Source organism: Saccopteryx leptura, chromosome 1 (genome assembly GCF_036850995.1).
Source record: "Saccopteryx leptura isolate mSacLep1 chromosome 1, mSacLep1_pri_phased_curated, whole genome shotgun sequence".
NCBI lineage: Eukaryota > Metazoa > Chordata > Mammalia > Chiroptera > Emballonuridae > Saccopteryx > Saccopteryx leptura.
Genome location: NC_089503.1, coordinates 174,148,635 through 174,169,180, shown reverse-complemented (window position 1 = coordinate 174,169,180; position 20,546 = coordinate 174,148,635). Strand labels below are relative to the sequence as shown.

At 48.1% G+C, this 20,546-nt stretch overlaps 1 protein-coding gene across 1 annotated transcript; it reads left to right on the top strand.

Annotated features, from left to right (window-relative positions):
* Positions 1 to 1,209: 1,209 nt before the first annotated feature.
* Positions 1,210 to 18,405, top strand: HHIPL2 (HHIP like 2). The gene is given in 12 exon segments (XM_066360138.1): positions 1,210 to 1,234; positions 1,237 to 1,529; positions 4,765 to 5,178; positions 5,180 to 5,433; positions 6,620 to 6,763; positions 9,103 to 9,434; positions 10,429 to 10,555; positions 12,808 to 12,953; positions 14,574 to 14,655; positions 16,393 to 16,475; positions 17,144 to 17,405; positions 18,240 to 18,405. Coding segments are annotated over 12 exon segments (2,328 nt in total).
* The last annotated feature ends 2,141 nt before the right edge of the window (positions 18,406 to 20,546 follow it).

Below are 20,546 nucleotides of genomic sequence, written 5' to 3'. Positions count from 1 at the left end.
AATGGCAGTTTGTTCCTTTGTTAGTATAATCTGCCCTGTGTTATTTGGACATCAACTTGAACCTGCCTTCTCGGGGCATAAGCTCCCTGACAAAGTTTATTTTCTGTGTTGGTTTTCCATTAGACAGCCCTTTTCCTGCACAATACTTTGCATGTGGCAGGCAATACATACCTACTGTAAAATTATTACATAATCACATGTATTACATAATTTTAACCACAATATTATGCAGTCCCAGCTGAAATGTTGCATATTTTAATAATCAGAAACTCATGCTGTCACTCTGTCTGGGGGTACCTGCTAGCTATTTTTTTCCCTGTAAAGTTTGTAGTCATTCTTTGCCCAAAACAGCAAGATCTGATTTGATCATACATGCCCTGGGTAGATAAAAAGACATATGTTTTATCATGGCCATATTTTTCTTGGTTTGCTTGTTTTTTTAATGTGTGCTACAATTCTGTGAACAGACTCATTTAGACTTATTTTCCAAACAGGGTATTTCTTTTGGACTAATTCTTTTACATGGCTAAAGGGAAAACAGGCATGAATGTCCATAAAAGATCCAAAAGTATTCTTAGGTCCCCAGAGTCCTTGCTGTCTCCTTGTTTTCACTAGGTCACACTCCCTCCTTTTCCTTCACGGTCTCCTACTAATGCTGTCTTCCTCCCACTCTGAATACATACCTTCCCAGATTCCAGGAAAGCTCCCTTCTGTTTTCCCCGATCCACACCCACGTTCCTGGGGCCACTGAGCATCATAGGAGCACTTGAACCTCAGCTTCCACAGCCTGACGTCTGGACTGTGTGTAACCTGTGTTTTCATGTGAGACTCTGACTGCTCCGCTTGGGAAGAAACTGTAAACACAGCCTGAACTTCCTGGTCTCCCAACTGGCAGGAACTCTGCAATTTTAATGAATCACAGCATCTCTGCCCTGGAGACTGTGGACCCTTTTTGCTCAACAGTCATGCTCCCCAATAAGCCAGCAGTAGGTGCCTTCATGTTTAGGGGACTGGAGGGGACAGGGACACCTCTGACTGCTTTCACAGGAGACTCCTTCCTACCCAGCCTACAGCAGGGACACTGTTCAGTGAACTTGGTGAGGGGGGAGAGAAGGAAGGAAGAAAACCTGGAGGGGAGGGTGGGAATTAGCCCAGAGCAGTGAGTCTATCTCGAGGGAACACAGTGGCGGGACTGTTCCCGAGGCCAGAATGCGGAGGAAATCCACTTCGAGGGGGGTCCTACTTGGCAGGCCCCCTGGCTTCCAACCTCTTCTGGCATTTTCTGTCTCTGCCTCACGTTCTTGTTGGACCAGGCGGGCTTGCTGCAGGGGCACCCATAGTGCCTGGATTACAGGCCCCCCTTCCAGCCCCCTGTGCACCTCGAGTTTTGCTCGGACTATGAGTCCTTCGGCTGCTGTGACCAGCATAAGGACCACCGCGTTGCTGCTCGGTATTGGGACATCATGGACTACTTGGGTCTGAAAGGCCATGAGCTGTGTGGCAGTTACATTAAAGACATCCTTTGCCAGGTAGGCATGAGTGTAAAAATAACCCCGAGGGAGCAGGCTTAGAAAAGCACCTTCCAGCCCCGCTGACCAGGTGCAGGGCGGGTGGCCGGGTGGGCAGGGCTCTTGAGCCCCCAGCCTTCTAGAAGCTCAGCTGCTGTACCTGAAGAACTTTGGGCCGGACAGGTCCCTGTCGGTGAGGAGGTGCTGACTTTGCTTTCTGATGGCTTCCCAGAACTCCCCCTCCGGGGCTCTGCAGGCCCTAGTGCTTTCTCAGACCCCTGGGAGAATGAGCCACTGTCCTTTGTGATGCGGTCACAGCAGCTGTTGTCTGGGTCCTCCCCACGGTGGGTGCTCCGAGAGCAGCACATACCTGCGGGGGTTTATACAGAGCCCGGGGTGGGGCAATGGGGGCATCTGCAGGGGCCCAGGGCTCCCCGGGTCGTGCACGCCAGGGGTCATGCACACCAGGGGTCCTGCCATGGTGATGGTGGTGATGGTGGCGGCAGGGGTTGAGGGCTCTCCCCAGCATCCGAGAGCTGGACTGGCAGAATTGCAGGCAGCCGGGTGGCAATGACTCAGAGGTTCTGCTTCTCCTGGCTCTCCAGCAGCCAAACCCACATCCCTGGCAGGCATCACCTGCGCGGGTGCCGGCGCCACACACCGGCTTTGTGAGAGGGGGACCCTGGCGCAGGGGAGAGTCAGCATCCAGAGCTGATGAAAGAGGTTGCCGTGGGGAGAAGCGCTCCTACAATGGGCTGGGGGCGACCCAGGGAATCCAGCAAGGCCTTTGATCTGAGACCTTCCTGCCACGTTGGTGTGATTACTTGGCTCCCCTCGCTGCCACCATTCCCACTGTTCCGGAGCACAGCGGCCACTCTGCTCTCCAGGCAGAGTCTGGCCCAGAAGCCAGCCACCTGGGTGGCATCGCCTGGGGCTGTGCTCTGTCACCTGGAACCACCTTCCTCTGTTTCCTGGAGAATTAACCCTGGGACAGCCATCTGGGCAGACTCGGGGCCCTTAGGAACAACACCAAGGCTGTCAAATTCTGAGAATTCTCTTGGTGGAAACGTCTCCCCCTCCGTCTCTCCTCTCTGCCTCTTCCCAGTTGGGTGAGATTTCAGAGAGCCAAATTCAGAGCTCTCCTGTTTTAGGGATTTGAAGAATCAGAATAACTGCATGTGTCCATTTTTTAAAAAAGCAGAAGGTGCTCCCTCGCTCTTTCCCACACAGGTAGTGTGTCCCCAGCAACAACTGTGGGCAGCTGTCATGACCTTCATTTTACTGAGGAGGGATCGGGAGTTTTAATGGGCTTGTCCCAGGTCAGACAGTGTGGGACATGAGTTTAGAGGCTTGGGCTCCAAGTCTTGTGCCCTTTTGATAACATGGTTCCAAATGACAGTCCTGAGATTTACTTAATGGTCTTCTGACCGTGAGAAAGTGTCAGCTTCACCAGGTCAGAGCCTTTGTGCCGCCTGCTCCCTGCACATCTCCAGAGCAGAGAGCTGCTTCGAGAGCAGTTCAGGTCATTTCTGCTTGTGGTCAGCAGCCCTGACAAGTGTCCTAAACTCAGATGCTGAATTGCTGGGCATTTTCTTCCCTTCTTTCTGGTGATCCAGCCCTGGCTCTGTAACCTGCAATCAGGGTGGAAATATGAGAGATTAGGGAACTCAGGTACGCCTGAGAGATGAGGCTGGTCCCTTTGATAAGTGGTAACACAACAGACAGTCCTGTGCTGGCCGGCTGGCTGGGAGGGAGGTCAGATGTCATGGGTTCTGGGCTAGTGGACTCCATGCTGCTCAACGGACTTAGACTACACTCATTCAGTGGGCCTTGTTTATTCTCCCATTTCGGCTACCTCTGCCTTCCAACAGTATTGGGAGTTGGTTGTCTACCCACAATACTCTATTTATTTTCTAAAAATTGCTACCATTCAGGGAGGTCTCAGTAGAAGATGCTCCTTCATTTGAGCACGCAATTCATGTGTATTTGTGGAAAGAGCAGTCCCATGTCGCTGTAGCCACAATGAAATCTGTGCAGCGTCTGGCAAAATTTGTGTTTATATACATTAAATATAAATATCTTTAATAAGTAAGTGATGGAATTACTGGACGCCTAAGCTCAGGGAGCGATAGATCAATCCTGTGTCCATTTTGGTCATTTTATTTTTAGATTATAAAGTATTTCAAACATGTGGGAAAGTGCAGAAAATGAAAAATTCACACTATGTATTCAATACTTAGTTTTAACGAATGTGAAACTTCTGCTACGTTGCTTCAGACCTATATAAAGAAGTCAAGTCTTATAGATACAGCATTTATGATGAAGGGAAAGATGGAGAAATTTGGTACTGTCTCTTTTTAAAATGTTTTGCCCTGGCTGGTTGGCTCAGCGGTAGAGCGTCGGCCTGGCGTGCGGGGGAACCGGGTTCGATTCCCGGCCAGGGCACATAGGAGAAGCGCCCATTTGCTTCTCCACCCCTACCCCCTCCTTCCTCTCTGTCTCTCTCTTCCCCTCCCGCAGCCAAGGCTCCATTGGAGCAAAGATGGCCCGGGCGTTGGCGATGGCTCCTTGGCCTCTGCCCCAGGCACTAGAGTGGCTCTGGTCGCGGCAGAGCGACCCCCCGGAGGGGCAGAGCATCGCCCCCTGGTGGGCAGAGCATCGCCTCTGGTGGGCGTGCCGGGTGGATCCCGGTCGGGCGCATGCGGGAGTCTGTCTGACTGTCTCTCCCCGTTTCCAGCTTCAGAAAAAAAAAAAAAAAAATGTTTTCATTGATTTGAGAGAGAGAGAGAGAGAGAAAGAGAGACATAACTCATTGTTTTGTTGTTCCATTTAGTTGTGTGCTCACTGATTGCTTCTTGTATGTGCCCTGATGGGGGGAAGTCAAACCCATGACCTTGCGTGGGGTCACTTTATCCATTGAGCCACCCAGCCAAGGCTGCTACTATCTCTTTTTAAAAATAAAAAAAATAAAAATAATTCATCACTTAATAAAACTTCATGTGTCAAGAACTAAGTTAAAATGCTAGAATATAGTGAATATGAGAGATCTTTCCCTCCCATTCCACCTTCCGGGAGGGTTAACTGGATGGGAAATTTGGGTCCCAGGGAAGAGCTGGACCAGTATTGGTAATATTGTAGAAGCCCCAGAATCCTGATTCTTTCCCCGACTGTTTTCCTTTCTGCCTTCTCAAAAATTGGGACCTGCCCACTGTGGCCAGTGTGACACGTGGGAATGTAAGCCTTCTGTCTTTTCTAGGAGTGCTCGCCGTATGCGGCCCATCTCTACAATGCTGAGAACCCACAGACCCCACTCCAGAAACTCCCTGGCCTCTGCTCTGACTACTGCTCTGCATTTCACTCCAGCTGCCACTCTGCCATCTCCCTGCTGACCAGTGACCGTCGCCTCCAGGAGTCCCATGAAAAAGATGGTGCCCACTTCTGCCACCTCCTCAACCTTCCTGACCAGGATTATTGCTTCCCGAACGTCCTGAAGAATGACCATCTGAACCGCAACCTGGGCGCGGTGGCCGAGGACCATCAGGGCTGTCTGCAGCTCTGCCTGGCTGAGGTGGCCAACGGGCTGAGGAACCCTGTCTCCATGGTCCATGCAGGGGATGGCACCCATCGCTTCTTCGTGGCAGAGCAGGTGGGTGTGGATTCCATGCTGCTCAACGGGAGTCTACCTGCCTGATGGGTGTCGCCTGGAACAGCCCTTCTTGGACCTCAAGAGCATCGTGTTGACCACTCCATGGATTGGGGATGAGAGAGGCTTCTTGGGGCTGGCTTTTCATCCCAAATTCTACCGTAACTGCAAGTTCTATATTTATTATTCATGCCTGGGCAAGAAGAAGGTGGAAAAGATCCGGATTAGTCAGATGAAGGTTTCTCAGACTGATTCCAACCAAGCAGACCCAAAGTCAGAAAGGTGAGATGTGCCTGTAAACATCTGTGTACCATTATCCAAGATAATGGATAATGGATAGGATGATATGGGGGAACTTTCTTGGTGTTAGAGTCACTAGCTTATAATGTTGACAAAGGACTCGTTGATTAATGAGGACAACTCAAGTTAAACTCTAGAGTCAAGGGTCTTCTTGGGGTACTGACATCACCTTATAGTTACCTAATTAGAGCCATGATTGCTTGACTTTATGGAAAGTAAGCAAAGTCCAGCAGCCATAAAGGTTTGAAAGATAACTATGGGTCATATCAATATATATATAATAGCAGTGTCTGATTATGGTGTAGCTGTTAGATCCCACACTCTTTACCTTGAATGTGGGAATTTTCAACCTCATAAGACATTGAGATGCTATCGATGCATAGACAAAGGACTCAGTTCTCCCATCCAAGTACTAACCAGGCCCGACCTGCTTAGCTTCCGAGATCAGACGAGATCGGGCGCGTTCAGGGTGGTATGGCCGTAGACAGGACTCGGTTCTAACTGACCCCAAGCTCATGTTCTTTCCACTCTATCATTCTGCTTTTTCTCCTTCTTCTTTCTGCCTCATCTCTCCTTTCCCATATAGAAAGGTTAGGGGATTGCAAAGAGCATGAGGAACTGATAGACCAACAGCTGCAAGGTTGCCCAAAGGAAGGGGTTTGAGATTGCTGGTAGAGCAGAGAGTAGGGCCAAGCCTCACAAGAGGATGGTTGTTACCCTGGCTGTGCCTACATCTCACGAAGTCATGATAGAAAAGGAAAATGATGCATGAAGGAGTCGTACTAGGGCACAAGGGGTGTCTCAGAGCCCCAAAGATACCTGCTTTGTGATCCTTGGAATCTCTGAGCAGGTCTTGGCTGGTTTGCACCAATCATTTCGGACTCTCAAGAGGATACAGATTGCCTGACCTGTGGTGGCGCAGTGGATAAAGCGTTGACCTGGAAATGCTGAGGTCGCCGGTTCAAAACCCTGGGCTTGCCTGGTCAGGCACATATGGGAGTTGATGCTTCCTGCTCCTCCCTCCCGCCTCTCTCTCTCTCTCTCTCTCTCTCTCTCTCTCTCTCTCTCTCTCTCTCCTCTCTAAAAATTAATAATAAAAAAAAAAAAGAGGATACAGATTGAGTTTATGTTAAAGCCTCATCCAAGGTTTCTTTTTTTTTTCTTCCAGGGTCATTTTGGAGATAGAAGAACCAGCCTCAAATCATAATGGTGGACAACTTCTTTTTGGCGTGGATGACTATCTGTACATATTCATTGGTGACAGAGGACAGGCCGGGGACCCCTTTGGCAAATTCGGAAATGTTCAGAACAAGTAAGCGGAGTGGAGGCTGGGTCCATGTCCCCTTAGGGCGAGCTCCTGGGGCAATGTTCTTACTGAGAAGGAGCCACAGATGGGTCAAACCCAAATCACTTACTGCAAGATGTATTTCCCTGTGTGGGGGCAAGTGGGAGGGACATTTGGTTTTCTGTCCAGTGCATTTTGGCATTGTATATTTTAGTAATTAACGTTATGGAGGTCAACGTAATTTGCAGAGCCCTTTGTAGAAACAAATTCAGAATGTTTAAAATATATTATCAGGACATTATTTGCACACCAAGATCTGACCATCCAATTGAACTCAACTCAACAATATTATTCATTCCTGAGTTCCAGGCACTGTGCTAGGCCCCAGAGGCACATGGCAGTCTTAGTTAATAAGAGCTAATGTATACTGAATGCTTACTGTGTGCCAGGTATTGTTCTAAATACCTTAAATGCAATTCTAACAACCTACAAGGGGAAGCGTTTTTATCTGTTTTAATTGACCTATCCCAGGACGAAGAATAGTGCCTGGCACAAAGGAGTCATTCCGTGAATACTTACAGAATGGATGAATCCTATGAAGTGTAGGTATTATGACTGCCATCTACACACAAGACAATAGAGGTAGGGAAGGGTAAAGGAGCTTGTCCAAGGTCACACCGCGAGTAAGCGGCAAAACCAGATTTCAAACTCAGACCATGAGGCTGTGCCACCCTTATAAAGGTCACATATTCCTTCTGCCCTTTGCACCTAGCAACCACATGGCTCCTGTTATTGCTCGTAATATCCGTATTTTGGCTGATAATAATAAAGAGCTAATATTTGTCAGATGCCTGCCCCGTGGCACGCTGTGTCATATGAACCCGTGGCAGCGTTACATTACAACCACATTGCGAGGTCATGTTATTCTCCCTTGCTTTGCAAATGAGGAGACGGAGGCCCACAGACCGCCGTCCTCGGAAGAGCCTCAGAATGCCTTTGTCCTTTCTGCTGACCACATTGCTTATGAGGAAGGACAAACCAGCTCCTTTTAAAGTTCAGAGTATTAGACCAGATCTGAGAGAAACCATCTCATTGGGAAAAAAAAAATTGTTCAGAGTCACATGGACCAGAACTACATCAACTTTTACCTAGTGGTTCATGGAGCCCCCAGATCAGGATGTCTTGCCTTGGCTGGTTGGCTCAGTTGGTTGGAGTATCATTGTGATACACCAAGGTTCCAGGTTCAATCCCCAGTTGGGACACATGCAAAAGTCAACCAATGAATGCATATATGGGTGGAATGACAAAATCAATGTTTTTCTCTCTCTCTCCCTTCTTCTCCAAAAACAAAGCAAAACAATAAAATAAAAATCAAGAAGTCTTAATATCTTGTGTACACAAACACACATATTGTCATGTGTCCCCATGTGATATCTAGCCGTTGCTCAGCACCGACTGTTAGCAGGCCTGCCTGGGCTGTCTCCTCTGGTCCTGTGCCATTTTATTTTTTATTTTATTGCTTTATTTTATTTTGAATACTTAACATGAGATCTAACACAAGGCCCTGGCCGGTTGGCTCAGTGGTAGAGCGTCGGCCTAGCGTGCGGAGGACCTGGGTTCGATTCCCGGCCAGGGCACACAGGAGAAGCGCCCATTTGCTTCTCCACCCCTCCGCTGCGCTTTCCTCTCTGTCTCTCTCTTCCCCTCCCGCAGCCAAGGCTCCATTGGAGCAAAGATGGCCCGGGCGCTGGGCATGGCTCTGTGGCCTCTGCCTCAGGCGCTAGAGTGGCTCTGGTCGCAACATGGCGACGCCCAGGATGGGCAGAGCATCGCCCCCTGGTGGGCAGAGCGTCGCCCCTGGTGGGCGTGCCGGGTGGATCCCGGTCGGGCGCATGCGGGAGTCTGTCTGACTGTCTCTCCCTGTTTCCAGCTTCAGGAAAAAAAAAAAAAAAAAAAAAAGAGATCTAACACAAAATTCAAGTGTACCCTACAATGTTGTTAATTATCGGACAATGCCAGGCAGCAGGTCACTGGAACCCACTCATCTTGCACACAGGTGGCCACCAGGTACAGGGGAAGGGGCTTAACATCACTGATCATCAGGGAAATGCAAATCAAAACTGCAATGAGATACCACCTCACACCTGTTAGGATGGCTATTGATAAAAAAAAAAAAGACAAGTGTTGGCAAGATGTGGAGACATTTGAACCTTTGTGCAGGGTGGCGGGAGAGGCAGACTAGCGTGGCTGCTATGGAAACAGCGTGTGACTCCGCAAAAAATTAAAACCAGAACTAGCCTATGATCTGGCAGTTCCACTGCTGAGTATTTACCCTGTGCCTATTTTTTTGGCCCTGTTTCTTTCAGAAGTTCCCTGTTGGGGAAAGTGTTAAGGATCAATGTGAACGGGGCGGGCTCAGGTGGCAGGCAGTACCGGGTCCCTCTGGACAATCCATTTGTCTCTGAGCCAGGGGCCTAGCCCGCTGTCTATGCCTATGGAATCAGAAACATATGGCGCTGCTCGGTGGACCGAGGGGACCCCGTCACACACCAGGGCCGCGGCCAGATATTCTGCGGGTATGTGGGACAGAACCGGTTTGAAGAAGTCAACATCATTGTTAGAGGCGGGAACTATGGCTGGAGAGCAAAGGAAGGTTTTGAGTGTTACGACTGGAAACTTTGTCACAATGCCTCTTTGGGTAAGCGAGCAGCTCTCTGATGATGTCTTGTAGGAGGTGGAGGTTAGGGGACAAAAATCTGGACGTGTCCTGCCCTGCAGGTCCTTTAAGTGCCTTTGCTCGTGTTCTAGGGGAGAGTGTTTCTCACAGTGGCCCTCTGGCAACCGGCACCAGAGAGCCCTTGCACACTACTTTTTTTTTTTTTTTTTTTTTTTTACGTTTTTTTGAAGCTGGAAACAGGGAGAGACAGTCAGACAGACTCCCGCATGCGTCCGACCGGGATCCACCCGGCACGCCCACCAGGGGCGATGCTCTGCCCACCAGGGGGCGATGCTCTGCCCATCCTGGGCGTCGCCATGTTGCGACCAGAGCCACTCTAGCGCCTGGGGCAGAGGCCACAGAGCCATCCCCAGCGCCCGGGCCATCTTTGCTCCAATGGAGCCTTGGCTGCGGGAGGGGAAGAGAGAGACAGAGAGGAAAGCGCGGCGGAGGGGTGGAGAAGCAAATGGGCGCTTCTCCTATGTGCCCTGGCCGGGAATCGAACCCTGGTCCTCCGCACGCTAGGCCGACGCTCTACCGCTGAGCCAACCGGCCAGGGCCGCACGCTACTTGTTAACCTAATAAATTTGAATCTTGGGTGGACTCAGAGAGCAGGATTGACCTAGAAATCTATATTTTAATAAGTTACCCACATGAGTTTTAGGTGTACTATTATGAGGACCACCGGCAGAGAGAAATTGGTGGCTGTGTTTCCATTTATTTTCCAATTGGGATAGCCCACAGGAATGATATTCTTATATAGTCAATGATCAAAGTGCACCTTAGGTGTGTGTACTTTGTGGCTTGTCTGTTGAGAAAAATGGATGTGATTCTCTTGGTTGCCTGTCCTATTGAAGACCTCGCATAAAATGTCCTCCACTCAACCTGGTGACTGCATTAAAAAGCCCTCTTCTTCCTCCTCGAAGCTCCCGAGTTTTAGCTATGACACTCATTCTCTTTTCTTGTCCCTGGACAGATGACATCCTGCCAATCTATGCTTATGGCCATGCACTGGGGAAGTCAGTCACTGGAGGTTATGTCTACCGTGGGTGCAAATCTCCAAATCTCAATGGCCTCTACATCTTTGGGGACTTCATGAGTGGGTAAGGAGGGGTTTATGTTGGCTCTCTCCTTTTAATATTTTTATTTGATTTTAAAAATTTCCCATTGATTAGACAGAGAGAGAGAGAGAGAAGCATCAACTCATTGTTTCACTTAATTGTTCCATTTGGTTGTGCACTCATTGATTGCTTCTCATACGTGCCCTGACTGGGGGTTGAACCTGTGACCTCTGGTATGCTTGGTCAACACCCTATCCACTAAACCACCCACTGGCCTCTCTTATTTTTTATTTTAACCTTTATATGAACAAGAAAGCTGGATGGAGGCTGGACTTTCACCTCTGTCTTTTCAACTCAAGGAGCCTGATAGGCACTGCCTATGATTTCCCTCTCTGCGATGGAAACTCCTGCAAGATAGCAAGCTGGGCCCGTTGTAGGGCTCATTCTGTTTGTCTCCCATCTCTTAAGGAACACAGTCCTTCACTGCTCTCCACTGTCTTTTTTTATTTATTTTTTTATTCAGTGAGAAGAGGGGAGGCAGTGACAGACTCCCGCATGTGTCCCAACCAGAATCCACTTGGCAAATCCACTAGGGGTGATGCTCTGCCCATCTGGGGTGTTGCTTTGTTGCTAAGCAACCAGATTCTATTACGTGCCTGAGGCAGAGGCCATGGAGCCATTCTCAGCACCCAGGGCCAACTCCCTCCAACTGAATCATGGCTGGGGGGGGGGGGGATAGAGAGAACGAGAGGGGGAGAGGTGGAGAAGCAGATGGGCGCTTCTCCTGTGTGCCCTGACTGGGAGTCAAACTCGGGACTTCCATACGCCAGACCAATGCTCTACCACTGAGCCAACTGGCCAGGGCCTCTCCAATGCCTTCTAAACCATTGCTGTTCTATTTTATCTAGTTTTTTGTCTATTTAAGATGGGACGGTGAATCTGGTCCCTGTTACCCCATCTTAGCCAGATAGGGTGTTGACATTTTCATGATGCAGTTCTTGGTCACAGAAATGGTGTAGCATTAGTAACCATATAGGTCCTTTATTACTTGTTAGTTCTTTGGGATTTAATTGTTCTTTATGGTTTTTACCATAACTCCTACCTCCCACTTCACCCCATTCATATTGTGGGGTTAATATGCAGTGATTGTTAATTGAAGCATGTGCATTAGAATCACATGGGATTGGGCATCTCTTTTTTATTAGGGTTATTTTATTTTCATATTTTTTTCTCTTTATATGCAACTTTTCCGGTGCCACTTCTGTTTTACCCAACTTCCATTATCTTTTCTTCTAAAATCCTGCCTTTGGCTCTGGCCAGTTGGCTCAGTGGTAGAGCGTCGGCCTGGCATGCAGAAGTCCCGGGTTCGATTCCTGGCCAGGGCACACAGGAGAGGTGCCCATCTGCTTCTCCCCCCCTCCCCCCCTCCTTCCTCTCTGTCTCTCTCTTCCCCTCCCGCAGCCGAGGCTCCATTGGAGCAAAAGATGGCCCGGGCGCTGGGGATGGCTCCTTGGCCTCTGCCCCAGGCGCTAGAGTGGCTCTGGTCGCCACAGAGCGACGCCCCAGATGGGCAGAGCATTGCCCCCTGGTGGGCGTGCCGGGTGGATCCCGGTTGGGCACATGCGGGAGTCTGTCTGACTGCCTCCCCATTTCCAGCTTCAGAAAAATACACACACACACACACACACACACACACACACACACACACACAAATCCTGCCTTTAATTCAGATAGATGATGAGGCATATAAAGCATCTACTATTATATAGACAAAGTGATAATAAAATAATAATAATAATAATGATAATAATAATAATAATAATAATAATAAAAGCAGCTACTGGTTTTTGAACCCTTTATATATGCCAAGTACTTTGGTGAGATAATTTTGTATGTTGTCACATTTAACCTTCCCAGCTCTCACCCATGGTAAATTCAATTTCTATTTCCCATTTTACAGATGAGAAAACTGAGGCTTAGAGATGTTGAGCAACTAGCCCAAGCTCATGTAACTAATAAAAATTAAGTTAGTCTTTTGTAGAGGTGCAATGTCCGCAGAGCATCAAACTCCTTTTATGACAGAAAATGAACTTCCCCACCTTGGGCAAGTGGGGGACAGAAGTATCGGGGAAGTGGATTTTGGACCCTTGGGGGAGGCTAGTTATCGATTGCCTATGGGAGACCCAGTTTCAGTACTCAAAAGATTCTAATTCTAGCAGGAATAATAAATACCCTGCAGGATTGCAGGGTGGAAATACGGATTCCTAAAATATAAGGTTTTATTTTTCATCTAGTCGACTTATGGCTTTGCAGGAAGATAGAAAAACCAAGAAATGGAAGAAACGGGACATCTGCGTGGGTAGCCCCACATCCTGTGCCTTCCCGGGGCTGGTCAGCACTCACAACAAGTTCATCATCTCCTTCGCGGAGGACGAGGCAGGTAACTGAAGGGCACTGAATGTTGATTAATTAAATTATTATTATTTTTGCTGCTATTGTTACTTAAATATCAGTGACCACTTCTGTTTTTACTATCCTTAGTCGCATGAAGACTGTTCTATGCCCTTTACATCTTATATTTATTTATTTATTTATTTATTTATTTATTTATTTATTTTTCCGAAGTGAGAAGCAGGCAGGCAGACAGACTCCTGCATGCGCCCAACTGAGATCCACCAGGCATGCCCACCAGGGGGTGATGCTCTGCCCGTCAGGGCAGCTGCTCTGTTGCGACTGGAGCCATTCTAGTGCCTCAGGCAGAGGCCATGGAGCCATCTTCAGAACCTGGGCCAACTTTTGCTCCATTGGAGCCTTGTCTGTGGGAGGGGAAAAGATAGATAGAGAGAAAGGAGAAGGGGAAGGGTGGAGAAGCGGATGGGTGCTTCTCCTGTGTGCCCTGACCGGGAATCGAACTTAGGACTTCCACACACTGAGCAAAACAGCCAGGACTTATGCCCTTTACATTTTAATCTAATTTAGTAATCACAACACCCCCAAGGTGACTATGATGCTCACTTCCTCAGTGCAGAAACATTGACTACACCAGCCTACTCCTTCTTGGTTGAGCTGTACTCACTGTGTGGGCTACATCAAAATCTATACTTTGATCCTTCCCATCCGGTGGCTATGGAGGAGTTGCATGTGATCCCTCCTCCCCGATTTTATCCTAATCTACGATTGTAGGAAGGTGGACAAGGCCAGTAGTGGGACAGACCAGAGGAACAGGGGGTGTCTGTCCTGTTGCTGTCACCTAGGAGAGAGCACCTCTGAGCTCAGCCACTGGCTGGGCTGGGCTCTTTCCTGACCCTGAAAGAGCCTGTGAGTGAGCAAGGGACAAGAGATGGGTGAACAGCTAGGTAGGAGGCTACTCACTAGACAGATTAGGCATATATATTAAGGGCAGTAGCAAAGCAAGTCATGTGTGTGTACACACACACACACACACACACACACACACACACTCCTCTCTAATAAGTTTCCCCAAATTTTGTAGCCAGAAAATGGGTTATTAAATTTTGGCTTTATATACATTATATTTTTGAACAATAAAATGTTATTTCGCTCTGGATCTAGCCATGCTTAGGAGCAAGGAAGAGAATAAACTTCGCCCTGGGGTCTCTTACAGACCTGGGATTCTCTGTAACACAAACCAGAATCTTGAAGGTTTTTTTTTGCTAAGTATTTGGTTTTCTATCACTCCAAACCATGGTGTGGCTGTTCAGGACCTTTATTTGAGTAGGATGGGGAAAAATCTGGTCGGCTCCTGGACTCTTTTCTCTTGGCTGGCTTATGAATGGGAAGTTTGAGGTGGGTCTTTCAGAGCAGCAGGGAATATTGGAACATTCCAGCATTCGTAATAGAGACAAGTCTGTGTGAGTTACAAATTGGAAGTCCAAACATATAAAAAAGGAGAGAAACCACAGGCCGGCAGGCTGATGTTTAGTGGAAAGTGGGTGTTGTGAAAGTCACAAGGCCGGGGGGCCCCAGGTCACTGTGCGCTCAGCTCCGTGGCTCGGCCCTGCCTGTGTCCCGTGGTTGACCACCTGTCCTGTTTCCTTAGGGGAGCTCTATTTCCTGGCCACCGCTTACCCAAGTGCGTATGCACCACATGGATCCATTTACAAACTTGTTGACCCATCAAGGTGAGATTTGGTCTCATTTTCTTCTCAGGTGCATTTCTATCTGACCTTATCTCTGGGGCAGGCCATAAAAAGTGTCCTCACTCCCCAAGAATTACCATAACTGATCAAGGAAGCAAATCCCTGCCCTGATCAAGCCTAGGAGGACAGTGTATCTCTAGGAATGACGGGATATTTGGGCCGTGGTTTCTTTGCAGTTGGAAATGAGGAGTTTGAGTCTTTCCAAAAGACTCTTATTTCAGAAAATTTCCAGGGTGACTAGTCTAGACCTGTGCCTCCTGTTTTGTTTTTGTTTTTTAAAATTTGCTTCTGGAAATTTCTTTTTGGGATCATCTGACCATTGGGTGTTTACTGCTGACCACCTGAGTAAGTATTACTGCCTTGTCCCCTGGGTTTGGTCAAGGCTCCCAAGGTCTTTGGCAAATACCTTCCAACTTTTCTCAAGTTGAAATATACTGAGTTATTACTGCACACCAGGCACTCAATTAATGCAGATGCAACCCAGGGAGGCAGGCTAATGCCCTTGCTTTACAGAGACAGCTCGGTGAATCACTGGACCAAGGTAGTTCACTTCGGTTATAATTATGTACGTTGTATTCTGCAGACTTTTAAAAAGCTCCCATGGCCCAGACGCTGACGCCGCTGACTTATCCAGCCCGCCTTTGCACTGCATGCACCAGCCCAGCATTCTCAGGGTGGTTGGATTATTTATGTATAATTTTTGTCCCCCGTCCATTTTTTTTCCTTTCTCACTTCCTTTAGACTAGTCAGAGAGCCTGGAGACTGGGCTTGAATCTTGGCTTTGCCACCAACTCACTGTGTGACCTTGCATCTATTTCTTAACCTTTGTGTGCCTCAGTTTCCCCTCTGCACAATGAGATAATAATAGCACCTACCATATAGGGTTATTGTGAGGATTCAGGGAGTTATATTTGTAAAGCTTAGTGCAGTGTCTAAGCTGTTTATGCGTTTGTCACATAAATATAATGACTTCCTCTTTTCATCTGGGATGGGGGCAATAGCAACAAGAGATAGGGTGGGGGGGGGTCACAGAAGGTGGCAGTGGGGGCTAGCTGGAAAGTTCCTTCTCTGCTCTGAATAGCAGACTGCCACCAGACTCCAGAGTCCCTCTTTTTTCAGAAAATACACTCAGGGGACAGCAGTTTACAAATGAGTATACTCGTAGGCAGAGAGGCTGGTGTTAAGGGACTGTGTCATGAGTTCCTGAAGGAACTTTCTTTCAAGGGAACCGCCATGACCACCACCACCATTATCGTCATCTATGGAGCACGTGTTATGTGTTTGGCACTATTTCAATTGTTTTTTTTAATTTTATTTTTAAAAATTTAAAAAGTGACTTATCAATCACTCATGGTGTGCCATGTTCTCAGTTCTCATTTAATCCTCACCACCCACCCCGCAAGTGCTATTACTTTTTCTATTTTATGATGTGGAAATTCAGATGTGGGAAGGTTTACTTGCCTGTGGTCCCCAGGATGTAAACCCAGTTCTATCTGCTGCTATGCTGTGCCCTCTCACGACGCTGCGTTCCAAGGACCTGTGGTGTCCTTGTGACACCCCTAACCTTTCTCCTCTCCTTCTGAGTTTGTCACCTATTTTCCATCCCCATAGATAAGGGAGAGCTGAAGCCAGTTCTTGTAAAAGTATGCCTTCTGGTGACCTGGATTTTCTAGTCCTGTTTTCAGAGTCTGTGTCCTCACTTTTTCTATCTGATTTTAGGCGAGCACCCCCAGGCAAGTGCAAATACAAGCCTGTGCCATTGAAAACCAAGAGTCAGCGGGTCCAGTTCAGACCACTAGCCAGTGAGTCCGTCCTTGTCTTTGACTCGGGCCTTACCACCAAGGCGCAGACACTGGGCCCTCTGCAAACACGACAATTCTGGTGGGAGGTCTTGCTTCCTCATCTATGGCTTGTTCTGTGGTTGAGGGTTATAAGTTGTGGCTCAGACTATATATACATCTGTTCTGCATACTAGCGGGAATGGGGTCAACACCTGTTTTTGTAACCTGTTGTCATTCATTCATTCATTCATTCAATCACACATGTATTCATTCATTTGGCTTCATTCATTCAGTACCTTTTTGTGGCAAGCACTGTGCTAATCCTTGGGGGCATCACAGTGAGCCTGACCTGCAGGAGTCAAATGGAGGGGAGTGGGTAGTGCAGTCAAATAAAGAAATCAATACACTCTATAGCACTGAGGGCCCCTAGGGCGAGGACTGCTTTTTAGGGGTAGGGTGGGGAATCAGAGAAGATTTATAAAGGGACACTATCTTAAGGGAGCTATGTGTCATTGGAGTGACACATAGAAGTAATATATGTAGATCAAGGCCAGTTAAAAATCCTTTAATTTCAAAAGAATTCATATTAAAGAACCCTCCTGCAGTCCTAGCTCTCCTGGATGGTGCTTTTGTTAGAGTTACTTTTTCCCAGACTTACATTTCTTCCTAAATAAATGCTTGTTTCCCAGAGATGGTCTTGGACTTGCTCAAGGAGCAATCAGAGAAAGCTGCTAGAAAATTATCCAGCGTAACTTCAGCTTCTCATCCAGACCCAGCCTCATCTCAGAGGGGCTCCTCCAAGAAGCCAGCTTCTCCCACAAGAACCAGGAAGCCGTTTCCAAGTCCTGGTGCAGAGAAGGGAGCTGGAGCCAGGTCCTCAGGCCCCCAGGGGAAGAGGAAGGAGAGCCGGAAACCCTATAGTGGCCGGGCAAGCCTGTCAGCACGGTGGGGGTGAGCTAGAAAGAGCCGTCCTTGGCCTTTACTGTGAAGCTGGTCAATCAGGGGCTCTGCGAGGGGAGAACCGCCTCACCACGTGGAACCTGCTGCTGCTAAACTGGGATCTTAGACGTATGGGGGTAGGGGTGGTTGGGGAGATGGGTATATGGGAGGGGTGAGGCAGAGAGAACTTGAATTAGGGCCTGTGTGATCATCTTGCCGAGGGAATCTTGCTATCTGAACGATGCTCCTTGTCTGCTTCTGGGGCGGGGGGGTGGGGAGACCAAATCCCACGTTGCCAGTGCACCCAGCTGTCCTGGGCACTGGTGCGTAACCTGCTTGGACCGGCACCCCACATCTCTATGTTGTTTTGTAGATGCTTACGACCTAAAGCAATAAATCAACACTCCTCAAATACACAGGTATCTCTTTAATGGTTGGCATTAGCCTAAGAAGTATATTATATCTCCCCATGTATAAGACGCTCCCATATATAAGACACACCTTAATTTTGGGGGCCCAAAATTTGAAAAAAAATGTATTACATAAAGTTATTGAGCCCAAGTTTTATTCATCATAAAATTCATACACCTCCTCATCACTGTCAAAATTCCCATCAGTAGCTTGTCCTCATCTGTGTCTGAATGAATGAATGAATCAGTGTCTTCATATATTGCCTCATCCTCAGTTCCACCTATGGCATTTGAAATGGTACACTTTTTAAATGCAAGTAAAGAAATCTACAACTACTATATAAGACGGATCCAGTTTAGACCAAATTTTTCGAAAAATGGTGCGTTTTATACATGGGGAAATATGACTGTATTTCACTCTCACGCCTCATTCCAGGTCTAAGAGGAGGCTGGTGGTGACAGGTGTCCAGGGAAAAGCCCTCTACATGGGTCATCTCCTTTGCAGGTTCAGAGTAAGTAGTCTTGGTATTAAGGTATTCAAGTACCTGACATGGCTCTGTCAAAAGGCCTTCGGTGGCAGTGACGTGCTGACCTATACGTGATAACTATGGATAGTTCTCTCACTTTACTTCACAGATGGTCACAACAGATATCCTGACCACAGAAGGGCAAAGGAGCCAACTAAACTATGTGTTTTTTTCAGAGCCAAAATCTTGCAAGGCAAGATAGAAAGTCTTACAATTGCATCCTCTCAAAGCTAACTTAAAAGAAAAGCATTCTCTTGCTCTTTGTGGAGTTGAAAATTATGTTAGGGAACTACAGTGTGTCCATAAAGTCATGGTGCACTTTTGACCGGTCACAGGAAAGCAACAAAAGACGATAGAAATGTGAAATCTGCACCAAATAAAAGGAAAACCCTCCCAGTTTCATACCTATTCAGTGCAGTTCGATGTGGGCTCACGCACAGATTTTTTAGGACTCCTAGGTAGCTATCCCGTATAGCCTCTACAGACTTGTCACTGACTGATGGCCTACCAGATGGGGTTTCTCCACCAAACTGCTGGTTTCCTTCAACTGCTTATCCCACCGAGTAATGTTATTCCTATGTGGTGGCGCTTTGTTATAAACGCGCCGATATTCACGTTGCACTTTGGTCACGGATTCGAATTTAGCGAGCCACAGAACACACTGAACTTTCCTCTGTACTGTCCATATGGCCGGCATGGCTGTAGGCTGCTCCGCTGAGTATATGGTGTTACGTCATCATCTGCGCATGCGCACATGCTGCCACACCATCCTACAGAAACTGGGAGGGTTTTCCTTTTATTTGGTGCAGATTTCACATTTCTATCGTCTTTTGTTGCTTTCCTGTGACCGGTCAAAAGTGCACCATGACTTTACGGACACACTGTATTTAATTTCATTTCAACCAATGTCATGCTTGCTGCTTGCCAGGCACAGTGCTGGCGTTGGGAGGCCCAGATGGCTTTGCCTACCACAGTTTTACCTGGTTAAAAATTAACTTGAACTCAAGGTCACAGGTCTCTGGCTCCCTAAACCTGCATCACCCAACAGAAGTATGAGAGCTGCAAATGGGAGCCACAGATGTAACTGAAAAATTTCTGGGATTCACATTCAAAAGAATAGGTAAAATTAATGTAATGATGTATTTTATTTAATCCACTATATCTACAATATTAACATTTCAACATCTAATCAATCCAAAATTATGAATGGGATAGTTTACATTCCTTTTTCGGAACCAAGTTTTCTGAATCTGATGTGTATGTTACTTTGTCTGCACATTTCAGGCACGCAGTGGCCACATGTGGCTAATGGCTGCTTTACAGAGAGCCCTTTACCTAGCTCCAGCCCTGAGATGTGGGGACAGGAATCGTGGGCGGGGAACATTCATTTATTCAGAAAAGCCTCTGATGACTGCAGTCACACACATCAAGCATTCAGGGGGGAAAAACGGAGAAATGACAATGTCTGCAAACACTGGCTTCCCTAGCGGCCAGGGCTGTTTGTTTTGAGGAACCCCTGACCCTCCCTCTGGAGGAGGGCCGCACCTGAGACCCCGGCTGGGCGCCGAGGCCCGGGCTGCCACGTGACAGCCACGACGCGGGCTTCCTTCTGGACCACGCTGGCCACGCTCTGGGTGCGGGCCGGTGTGCAGACGTTCATTCGCCCACGCGAAACAGGCGAGCGGGGCCGGTGCCAGAGCGCCCCCTGCCGGCCGCGCGCCGCACTGCAGGCGCAGCGTCCCCACCGCCTGCCCGCTGGCGCTGGAGCCCGGGAAGGATGGGCCCCGAGCTTTACGCGCTTCGTGCGGGGCTCGGTCTCCCACGAGCCTGCGCCCTCCCGCGTGCATTCCCAGTGGTCGGGCCCGCAGGTGCCGGGGGCGCCGAGGTCGGCTTTTCTGTTTTTCTTTTTTCTGCTCTTTGTTGCGGTCCAGGCTTTTCTCTTCCGGGTCACATTTAAAGCGCAGTAAGGGTGCCCGTTATTGGCATTTCAGGAGTAACTTTTCATCTGTGGAGAGGAACGTTTTAGGAGAGGACTTTTCCGTTTTGGTGCTTCTGTTCCGTGTTTACGGAGAACAAGTACAATAAAAAGAGAGGAAGGAAGGGACATGAGGCAAGGCCCCAATGAGGATCGAACTCGCAACCCCTGGTTTACAAGACTAGTGCTCTAACCACTGAGCTATGGAATCCACTTGTTACCTTGGACACTGTAATTCAAG